This window comes from Pithys albifrons, chromosome 13 (assembly GCF_047495875.1).
Source record: "Pithys albifrons albifrons isolate INPA30051 chromosome 13, PitAlb_v1, whole genome shotgun sequence".
Taxonomy (NCBI): Eukaryota; Metazoa; Chordata; class Aves; order Passeriformes; family Thamnophilidae; genus Pithys; species Pithys albifrons.
Genome location: NC_092470.1, coordinates 20,075,565 through 20,086,948, shown reverse-complemented (window position 1 = coordinate 20,086,948; position 11,384 = coordinate 20,075,565). Strand labels below are relative to the sequence as shown.

The 11,384-nt window shown below is 51.3% G+C and overlaps 1 protein-coding gene across 1 annotated transcript in view; it reads right to left on the bottom strand.

Annotated features, from left to right (window-relative positions):
* Window positions 1–702: 702 nt before the first annotated feature.
* The window catches only part of SMAD6 (SMAD family member 6), a 46,697-nt gene continuing 36,015 nt past the window's right edge, over window positions 703–11,384 (bottom strand). Inside the window, exon 4 of the mRNA XM_071568726.1 lies at window positions 703–1,664. Coding sequence (XP_071424827.1) covers window positions 1,126–1,664 — 539 coding nt within the window. The 3' untranslated portion in view covers window positions 703–1,125. The remainder of the gene's footprint in view (window positions 1,665–11,384) is intronic.

The following is an 11,384-nucleotide window of genomic DNA, read 5'->3' as shown; positions in this document are numbered from 1 at the left end:
CAGGATTTCCAGGGAGGAACTCAGCCCACACAGGCACATTTGACCAGGACACTTTTTTGGCTGCAGCTGCTCCTCAGAGCAAACACGTTCCTCCCAAACAATTCTGAACCAGTTTGTGGCGGGACAAACCTGCACACAACTCATGCAATGCCCTCTGATGAGTTACTGGAGACAGTCCTGAGGTTCAGGCCATGCTCCAACAGAGGATCCACCCAGACATGAGTTGTCCAAAAGTCCCACTTGTTTCTGCACCATCAGACATGGCAGGAGGTGCTGAACTCACAGACAAGCTCTGGGAAAGGCTGGGAATGCCAACTGGTCCTGCTGGGCAGCTCTGTGGCCACGTTGTGTCCTGGTTGTCTCTGATACACATGGATTGGCACTGACTAAGTGCAAACTCCTCCTCACCATGTCCCACCACGTTTTCTGTTAGCAGAAACACAGCCCTGAGTGACATCAGCTACAGGATATTTCCCTTCCACCTTCTCCAAGCATTCTCTGCTGTCCAACTGCCCTCCCTGACCCTCCTCTGGGGGTCACCTGCACCCTTAAACTCATTGATTGGCTTTTTGGGGTCCTGGCTGAGATGGGAGACAGAGGTCACCCCTCTGGACCCCCCCTGGCTGCAGAGCACCCCAGAGCAGGCACTGCTGGACTTCAGTTTTGGGAGGGGGGGGAGAGAAAAAAGACAATTAAATCCCCCCCCATAATGCGAATACTTTATTATCAATGAGTGACTGGTATTAGCTTTTTGTCTGGGTATTAATAATATTTCCAAAAAACCATACATCAAAATTAGGGCTTTCTCCTATTTTTGCTGTATAATTTTTCTCTTTTTTTTTTCCTTTTTTTAAAAAAAAAAAAAAAATCTGTATTGAAAGAATTATATAAGCCAAAGTGCATTTTCTGGTTTTTGTCCATATACACATTGCACCATACATAAATAATTACATTGTAAAAATGACTCCATAATTACAAGTATAATATATATTTTCATATAATATATAAAACTTTATATTAAATCTAGGTAGATGATATTTGGGATAGTCTGTGTCTTTTTTTTTTTTGTTGTTTTAAATTGCTGTTGGGGTTTTTGTCTTTCTCCTTTCCTCAGAGGACCAACCACTACCGGTTGTTACTGAGGAGGATCTCCAGCCAACACGGACAGGAGGTGATGAACTGTCTGGAGTAACAAGGTCCCCACCCCTTGGCGAAGCTGATGCGGACGCTGTTGGGGTCGTAGGGCCCATCTGTGTAGTCCAGCTCCGTGTGCTGCAGCAGGCAGGACTTCTCATAGTCAAACACCTTGATGGAGTAGCCCGGCATGACCTTGCGCACGATGAGGCTCCTGCAGTTGGGGATGTCCAGTGTCGGGGAGTTGACGAAGATGGGGTGCTCGCTGCGGTTGTAGGCCCACACTCCATCGGGCTCTTTGCTGAGCAGGATCCCGTAGCCGATCTTACTTCGAGTCCTTCGCACAGTCTCGCTCCTGTTCTCCAGGTTGAGCTGTCCCAGGCAGAAGCCGTTTCCTTGAGGTAGGTCGTAGAAGATACTGACAGACTGTTCGTACACTGTGTAGAGGCGGCCCACGCGCGTCCGGTGCTCCCAGTAGGCCACGTTGCACCAATGGCTCCTCTTGGCGGCATCGGGCGACGTGCTGGCGTCTGGGGGGAGAGCAGAGCACAGTCAGGGCTTGCTGGGACCACCTGGAGGTGACCGCTGTGGAAGGGAAGGAAACGGCTCTTCCCAACCCATCGGCTTTGCTCGCACGAGAACCGAACTTGTGCTCAACCCCAAACTTGTGCTCAAGCCCAAACCTTGTGCTCAACCCCAAAGTTGTGCTCAACCCCAAAGTTGTGCTCAGCCCCAAACTTGTGCTCAACCCCAAAGTTGTGCTCAACCCCAAACTTGTGCTCAAGCCCAAACCTTGTGCTCAACCCCAAAGTTGTGCTCAACCCCAAAGTTGTGCTCAGCCCCAAACTTGTGCTCAACCCCAAAGTTGTGCTCAACCCCAAAGTTGTGCTCAACCCCAAACTTGGGCTCAACCCAAACTTGTGCTCAACCCCAAAGTTGTGCTCAACCCCAAAGTTGTGCTCAACCCCAAACTTGTGCTCAACACAAAACTTGTGCTCAACCCAAACTCCATGACCTACTCAAAAGTCATGTCCAATACAAAATCCATGCCCTATCCAAAAGTCATGTCCAACCCAAACTCCAAGCCCTACCCAACATTTGGTTTCAACACAAACTCCATGCTCTACCCAACATGTGAGTTCAACACAAACTCCAAGCCCTACCCACCATTTGAGTCCAACACAAACTCCATGTTCTACTCAACATCTGACTTCAAGACAACTCCATGCTCTACCCAAAAGTCATGTCCAACACAAACTCCATGCCCTACTCAACATTTGAGTTCAACCCCAACTTCATGCCCTACCCAACACCTGAGTTCAACACAAACTCCATGTTCTACTCAACATTTGACTTAAACACAAACTCCACGCTCTCCCCAACATTGGAGTTCAACATGAACTTCACATCCAACCCAGCATTTGACTTAAACACAAACTCCACCCTCTCTCCAACACTTGAGTTCAAGCCAAAACTTGTATTTAACCCAAAGTTTATACTTAACCCAAAACTTGTATTAGGTGGAACCAGACAAATTTTAGGGTGGATGGGGAGGGGGTAACTGGGCAAGCTGGGAGGCAGTGGGGTGTCCTCTGCTGTGGGCAGTGCTCATAATCTTCAACTAACCCCTTCACAGGTGACATTTTTGGGGAGACCATCTCAGTACCATGGGCAGGGACACCTTCCACTCAACCAGGTTGCTCAGAGACCCATCCATCTTCCACAGCATCCAGTTTCCATGGTCATCTTTCCCCTGGGACATCACACAGATGCTCCCAATGCCTTTCCAGAACCCTCCTACAACACTGAACTTTGCTGTTGTCCCACTCAAGAGATCTGGGGGGCCACAGAGCAGCTCAGGGCCTTTCATCTGCAGGCTGGGAGCAATTACTGAGCTCTGCATCTGTTTAACCTCCCACCCTCCTCAAAGCCCTCCATGCTAATTAGCTAAGCTGGGTTTGTTAATACATTTTTCAGCAACTACTGCTCAGCCCCTGAATTTCCCTTAGAGACCAAGGATGGGACAACTTCAAACTCCATTTGTCCATCAGCTGAGAGAAACAGGGGAACAGGCAGCAATAAACATTTAAAGAGGTGTTTCCTGTGGTTTATTGCAAATTAACACATGAGGGGGGGCAGCAAACAGGATTCCAACTGTGTCTGTCCTACAGGAACATCTCACTGGAGGTGCCACCAGCCCTGGTGTCGTCTCTGCTTTCCAGGAACTGGCAGAGATTTTGGTAAAATCATCCATGAAAATAAGAGAAGGCTTTTTTACACCCTCTGCTTCTGGGCATCTGAAACAGCTTTATAAAACCACTCCATGCAATTGAGGGCACCCCAGAGAGTCCTGCAGGGATCAACCCACAGCCCTGGCACCAGGAGGGCACCCCAGAGAGTCCTGCAGAGATCAACCCACAGCCCTGGCACCAGGAGGGCACCCCAGAGAGTCCTGCAGGGATGAACCCACAGCCCTGGCATCAGGAGGGCACCCCAGAGAGTCCTGCAGGGATGAACCCACAGCCCTGGCATCAGGAGGGCACCCCAGAGAGTCCTGCAGAGATCAACCCACAGCTCTGACACCAGGAGGGCACCCCAGAGAGTCTTGAACCCACCCCACAGCCCTGGCATTAGGAGGGCATCCCAGCAGAGATGAACCCACCACCCCACAGTCCTGGCATCAGAAGTGGACCCCAGCAGGTCCTGTAGGGATGAACCCACCCCACAGCCTTGACACCAGGAGGGCACCCCAGAGAGTCCTGAACCCACCCCACAGCCCTGGCATCAGAAGGGCACCCCAGCAGAGATGAACCCACCCCACAGCCCTGGCATAAGGTGGGCACTCCAGAGAGTCCTGCAGGGATGAACCCACAGCCCTGGCACCAGGAGGACACCCCAGCAGAGATGAACCCACCCCACAGCCCTGGCATCAGGAGGGCACCCCAGCAGAGATGAACCCACCCCACAGTCCTGGCATCAGGAGGGGGCATCCCAGTCAATCTTGCAGGGATGAACCCACAGCCCTGGCATCAGGAGGGCACCCCAGCAGAGATGAACCCACCCCACAGCCCTGACATCAGGAGGACACCCCAGCAGAGATGAACCCACCCCACAGCCCTGACATCAGGAGGACACCCCAGCAGTGATGAACCCACCCCACAGCCCTGGCATCAGGAGGGCACCCCAGCAGAGATGAACCCACCCCACAGCCCTGGCATCAGGAGGGCACCCCAGCAGAGATGAACCCACCCCACAGCCCTGGCATCAGGAGGGCACCCCAGCCAGCCCCCAGCCCAGGGGCCTGTGCTGTGTCTCATCCCCTGCCAAGGCTTAGCTTTGCCTCCAGCCATCAGCCACTGCCACTCTGCACACAGCAGGGGTGGCTGCCAGAAATCCACGGCCTCTGCCTTCTAAATAAATATTCCACTTTTCCCTCCTCTTTTTTCCACCCTGCCCTTTAAGCACAGACAAGAAAATCCACTTTTTGTCCTTCCCACCCTCTCCCTTTTCTGCTGGAACAGAGACTGGCTTGTTAACTTGCTTTGGGAAGAAAGGAAAATATTTTAGCCCTGTAGTGGTGCACGATGTGTTTGTAACAACTCTCATTGTGGGCAGCTCCAACTTCCAGCAGCTCCACTGAGGTGCAGTCAGGACTATCTGCTCCATCAAAGCCACCTCCATCCAGCAGATGGAGGGGCTGAAACTCCAGCTCCAGTTTTCCAACACTCAGAACACACAACCTAAAGGAAATCAAACAATTTAAGACTAAAAAAAAAAAAAAGATAAGAGAATCAAATCCAGAATTTAATGGGAAAAGAGTCCTGCATGGCTCAGGGTCTGGGAATAAATGCAGAGAGCAAACACTGGGAATCCTCCTGGCAGGAGCAGCATCGCTGGTGTCGCTCCCTGCAGAGTGTGGAGGGAAAGAAAATAACTTGAGGTTTGAGACTATTTGTGATTCGACAGCATTTTCTGCCAGTGAAGTTCAAAGGAGTGCAAGAAAAGAGCAAAGAAAGATGCTTTTTTCCAAAACAAAACGCTGCACAGCCCCACTGCTTGATGTTGCACTTGAAAGGAGGGTGGAAAACACGGGCAGCTCACGAAGGACACGGAATAAAGAGCTCTGAGTCAAGGCTTTGGCTCTTCCCAAGCCACCAAACCCCCTCTCAGCAGGTCAAACGGCCCCACAATATCTGGCTGTGAGGAAGATCTTCTCCAAACACAGTGAAGAGGCGCCCACAGGGAAGACCACGCCATGAAAAATAAATCACTGCACTCTCCAAACGTGACAGGGACTTGAAGGCACAGCTGGGCACCTGGAGAAGGGGTGGGACATTCCAGAGTGTTCCCACACATCCCCCTCTCTGCCCTTCTGTGCCACGGGGCAGCCTCACACTCCTCTGCCCTGGGAGCTGTTACATCCTTTCTCAACACCTTCCCGTTCAGTTTTATTCCACTTTAGGCTCTCTTAGATCCATTTCCCCCCTTTCTCCCACAGCACAGGTCTGTGTTTCTCCTGCCTGACACACAGGGTGGTTATACCCACACCCAGGTCACTGTGAACAAGGTCCAGATACAAAACCCTGCAACAAAGAACACACACATTTCCCAAAAATCTATTAACAGTTCACCAGGGAGCCATCAGTTCAAATCATCCCCCGTTAATAGACCTGGAAACAAGTTCCAGGGTAAGGAAAGGGTTAAAACTTTCCACAGCAGAAATGGAATTTTTATGGCCTTGCAAAAAAAAAAAAAAAAAATTAATTGTCAATCTGTCCCAGCAAAGCTCCCAACCATTTTTGTTGAGCCAATACACTTAAAATACCTCTGCCTTCCAAGTTTCAGCTGGAATGTCTCCCTGTGCCCCCTTGGAGTCCTGAGGGTGGGGAGGAGCTCAGAGCTGTCCCCAGCACGGGGGTCCCCCACACAGATGTCCTGGGGACACAAACTGGCCACCTGCCCTCTGTCCATCCTCACTGGGAGTGGTGGGGTGGGACTCTGAGGGCACCTTCCCACCCTTGGAGATGTTGGTGATGCAACAGAGGCAGGAGATGGGATGACACCCCGAGGGGGCCCTGGGGACACTGGAGGGAGAAGGTTCTCCATGTGGAAGCCAAGGAAAGTCCTGATGAGGACACAAAGGTAGTTCAGTGCCCTTCTCTAATTCCTTCCTGGTTTCTCCAATGAAGAGGGAGCTGTGTCTTAAAGCAGGACCACAACAGGACAAGGGGGCACGATGGACTCAAGCTGTGCCAGGGGAAATTGAAGTTGGAGAGCAGAAAAAAATCCTTTGCAGAGAGAGTGCTCAGGGATTGGAATGGGCTGCCCAGAGAGGGGGTGGATTCCCCATCCCTGGAGGTTTTTCAGCTGAGCTTGGCCGTGGCACTGAGTGCCATGATCTGGTAAAGGGACTGGAGTTGGACCAAGGGTTGGACTTGATGATCTCAGAGGTCTTTTCCAACCCAATTCTGTGATTTTATGAATGTGGCACTGAGTGAGAATCCACCATGTCTTGATCCAACCCCACTGTGATCACCAGCCCAGGGCACTCCGTGCCCTGGGCTGGTGATCACAGTAGGGTTGGATCAAGGGTTGGACTTGATGACCTCGGAGGTCTTTTCCAACCCAATCCATTCTATGATTCTGTGATAAGGAGAAGGCAGTTGGGTGCAAGTAGAAGGCTGGACAGCCCTAATTTTCCTCTTGAACTTCTTCTTTCAATCCCAGAATCAACTGAGGATCCTTTCATGTCCCACGTTTCACGAACAGAAACTCTCTCCTGGTTCACAGAGGCCCTGAAAAGCTCCCACCAGCTCCCCAGCCTGTGCCCAAGGTCAGCCACAGGGACACCCATCTGGACCTTGCCAGGCTGGCAGAGCATCCCACTCTCCCCCAGACTTCTGGGTCACCCCAGAGACCTGTGGGTTCAGCCCAGAAAAAGGTGATTTTACATTACAATGGATCTGGTGTCACCGCTGTCCTGGGGAGGGGGTCCCAACTCCTCCAACCCCACCATGGCTCCAGCACATTCCTTGTGTTGGATGTGGCCATGGACACCAGTTCAGCTCACTCATCCCATAAAAACCACCAACAAGGAAAGATGGGTGGAAAGAGCACTCACTGCCACCAGACCCACCATGGAGGACCCACCATGGAGGACCCACCATGGAGGACCCACCATCCTCCTCCTCCTCCTTCTCCAGCCTTTCCCTCGGAGCAGAGCTCTGGTGCTCCCCATCCTCCTCCTGCAGCCAGTTTAATCTGTTAACCCAGTAGATGATTAACTCAGAAGAACACTTGCACTGGGTTAATTAATGCAATTAGTTCCAAAAAGGGTCTGAGGAGCCACAGAGCCGGTGGCAGAGGTGTGTGGAGAGGCCTGGGGGGAACGGGGGACATTTCCATGGCAGCCCAAGAAACAAAAGCAACACAGGGCAGGAGCCAATGCCAAGAATGAGGATGAAAACAATTTTCTCTGCATAAAAGAAACCACTCTGCAAAATCATCAGCTCATGCTAATTTTTTTTTTTAAGATCCTTCAAAGAAAAACAGATGCCATGTTTAGTTCTGCCCGGAAATTTGGAAGTCATCATCACTTAGTGCATTTTCAAGCAAAATTCAAGGAGTTTGCTTCTAATGTACCTTCTCTGGCCATGAAATCTGCAGTCCAGGACATGATTTGAAGGTATTTTAGCAGGTTTTTTTTTCCCAGCTCCCCTGCATGGTTTGCAAAGCTCTTTGAAAAGACTAGAAAGTAAAAAAACTGGAAAAACTCAACTTGGGTATTTCTCACTGACATTTTTCCACGTTGCTTCTAAATGCCAATGTTTTCAGAGGTTTAGGTGAGGGGTTTTGTTGGAGTCCAACAGTCTCCACGTGCTCTCAGCTCTCACAGGAACATCCAACTCCTTCCAGTGCCTGGGCCGTGCCTGGCACGTCAATGCCAGCACAACAACGTAAAAACACCTCCAAAAGGCATCTCTGTCCCAGCCCTGTGTCCCCACCCTGTGCCCCAACCAGCTGGAAAAATGGGGAGGAAAAGGAGCTGCTGGTGGAAAACACAGGTGGGGGGAAGGCAAAGTCCTCACTCATTCATTTCCTCTAAAATCCAGAGGTTTGGGTGAAAACCTTCTGAGCATCCTCTACTTGGGGTTGGGTTTTCCCTCTGCTTGCCAGCTGGGAAGGCACTGACTCCACCTGGAGATGAGGAGGCTCATTCCCAAGTGACCTCTTGCCAGCGTGAGGGATACCAGGACAAAAAAGGAGGAAAAAAGGAGGAAAAGAGAAGGAAAAGAGGAGGCAAAGAGGAGGCAAAGAGGAGGGAAAAGGGAGGGAAAAGGGGGGGAAAAGGGGGGGAAAAGGGAGGGAAAAGGGAGGGAAAAGGGAGGGAAAAGGGAGGGAAAAGGAGAAAAAAGGAGGAAAAAAAGGAGGAAAAAAAAGGAAAAAAAAGGAGGAAAAAAGGAGGGAAAAGGGAGGAAAAAAGGAGGAAAAAGGGAGGAAAAAAGGAGGAAAAAGGAGGAAAAAGGAGGAAAAAGAAGGGAAAAAGGAGGGAAAAAGGAGGGAAAAATGAGGAAAAAATGAGGAAAAAATGAGGAAAAGAGGAGGAAAAGGGAGGAAAAAGGGAGGAAAAAAGGAGAAAAAAGGAGAAAAAAGGAGGGAAAAAGGAGGAAAAAAGGAGGGAAAAAATGAGGAAAAGAGGAGGAAAAAGAGGAGGAAAAAGGGAGGAAAAGGGAGGAAAAAGGGAGAAAAAAGGGAGAAAAAAGGAGGAAAAAGGGAGGAAAAAGGGAGGAAAAAAGGAGAAAAAAGGAGGAAAAAGGAGGAAAAAAGGAGGAAAAAGGGAGGAAAAGGGGAGGAAAAAAAGGAGGAAAAATGAGGAAAAAGGAGGGAAAAAGGAGGAAAAAAGGAGGAAAAAGGGAGGAAAAAAGAAAAAAAGGAGAAAAAAGGAGGAAAAAAGGAGGAAAAAAGGAGGAAAAAGGGAGGAAAAAAAGGAGGAAAAAAGGAGGAAAAAAGAAGGAAAAAAAATCCCCTTTTTTCCATTTTTAGGTTGAGAACTCGCATGTTTTCAGCTCCTCCAAACAACCATGTGTGTAATCCCTGTTTTTTTTTTTCCCTGAGAGCCTGGAAAACGTTGAGAGAATCAGGGAGAAGTCACCCCATCAATCAGCCCATGGCAGCTTTCCCTGGCATGATGGGATGTCCAAGGCTCCCTCCCCGCTCTGCTCCCGCCCGGCCCCGTGCCAACCATGCTGGCAGATTATCCAGGGCCTCCTGCTGCCGTGCCAGAGGCTGGCATGGCCAAATCCCATGGGATCCCCTCAGCTCTGCTCTGCCTCTGCATCCCAGAGCCATTCCAGGTGCTCAGGAATGCCACCTGAAGCCCTCAGTGCCCAGAGCTGGGCACAAGGGGCAGAGGCTGCTCTGGGAAAGGGGATAAATAAATATAAATAATCCCAGTTTTCGCTCACGGAGGAGTTTCGGCTGAGCTCTTCAAAGCACTTTAAAAGCAGAAACTAATTAGTAGGTCCCTCTGAAGAGAAACAGGAATAACACCCCTCTGTGCCTCCCTCCCTCCATTGTGCCTCTTGGGCAGGGCACGTTGGGCGCTGGGGCTGAGCCTGGGAGTCACCTCAGCACCCTCAGGGGGAGGGTCCAGGGCCTTCACCAACCAAGCCCTGCCTGGGTCACACCAGCACTAACTGATGGAATCGTTAAGGGATGGAAAACACCTCAATGAAGGGGGTTCTGCCAGGGTGGAGGGGCACTAAGGGGATGGAGCTTCTTTTGGGAAGCCACAGAGTGAGTTGTGAGGATGTCACAGAATATGCTGAGTGGGAAGGGACACACAAAGATCGAGTCCAACACTCAGTTCTGCACAGAACTATCCCAGTTCAACTGAGTCCAACACTCAGTTCTGCACAGAACTATCCCAGTTCAACTGAGTCCAACACTCAGTTCTGCACAGAACTATCCCAAAGAGTCACACCCTCTGCCTGAGAGGATCATCCAAACACCCCTTGAGCTCTGGCAGCCTTGGTGTTGTTACCACTGCCCCGGGGAGTCTGTTCCACCAGCAGAGATGTTCCTGGAGATGCTGAAGCCTCCTCATTTTCCACACTTCTTAAGAACATCAGTGTCTCTCCAGCAGCAGCAGGACCACTAACCCAGCACTGGGTGCCTTTAGGAACATCAGCAGCAGCAGGACCATTAACCCAGCACTGGATGTCTTTAGGAACACCAGAGCATCCCCAGCAGCAGCAGGACCACTAACCCAGCACTGGGTGCCTTTAGGAACACCAGAGCATCCCCAGCAGCAGCAGGACCACTAACCCAGCACTGGGTGCCTTTAGGAACACCAGAGCATCCCCAGCAGCAGCAGGACCACTAACCCAGCACTGGATGCCTTTAGGAACACCAGAGCATCACCAGCAGCAGCAGGACCACTAACCCAGCACTGGATGCCTTTTTTCATCCAGCTGTCAGATAATCCAAGGGCACTCAGCTCCTCCAGACCAAGTGGGCTGTGCTGCCAAGGCCAGACAGCCCATCATCACCTCCTTACACCACCCTCAGCTCAGCCCCAGCCTGAATTTTGCTCAGCTCTCTCCTGTAACAACCCAAACCTGCCATTTCCAGAGGGAAATGCTCTGCTTCCCCTACAGGAGGCCTCCTTCAGATGTCCCAGCTGATCCTGCAAAACCTGCTTCCCAACATCCCAGAAGAGCTGGAGACTTTGGGCTTCAGAGCTTGCCCAGGACACAGGGCATGGAGCAGGATGGGGCTGCAGCAGCTCTGCCATGGCATTCCACCCTCCTGAGCTTCAGAGCTCACCCAGGACACAGGGCATGGAGCAGGCTGAGCTCACCCAGGGCACTGGGCATGGAGCAGGCTGAGCTTGCCCAGGGCACTGGGCATGGAGCAGGCTGGGCTGCAGCAGCTCTGCCATGGTGTTCCATCCTCCTGGGCTTCAGAGCTCACCCAGGGCACTGGGCATGGAGCAGGCTGGGCTGCAGCAGCTCTGCCATGGTGTTCCATCCTCCTGAGCTTCAGAGCTCGCCCAGGATACAGGACATGGAGCAGACTGGGCTGCAGCAGCTCTGCTGGGTTTTCTACCTTCCTAACCAGAGAAGGAGCAGAGATGCTTTCCTGGGATGAAAACCAAACCAACACCAACCAACACATCACCAACAGACACATTCTGAGGCCTGCCCTGTGCTCCAGCCTGAGCTGCTCCCTCTGGAGCAGGAGCCCAC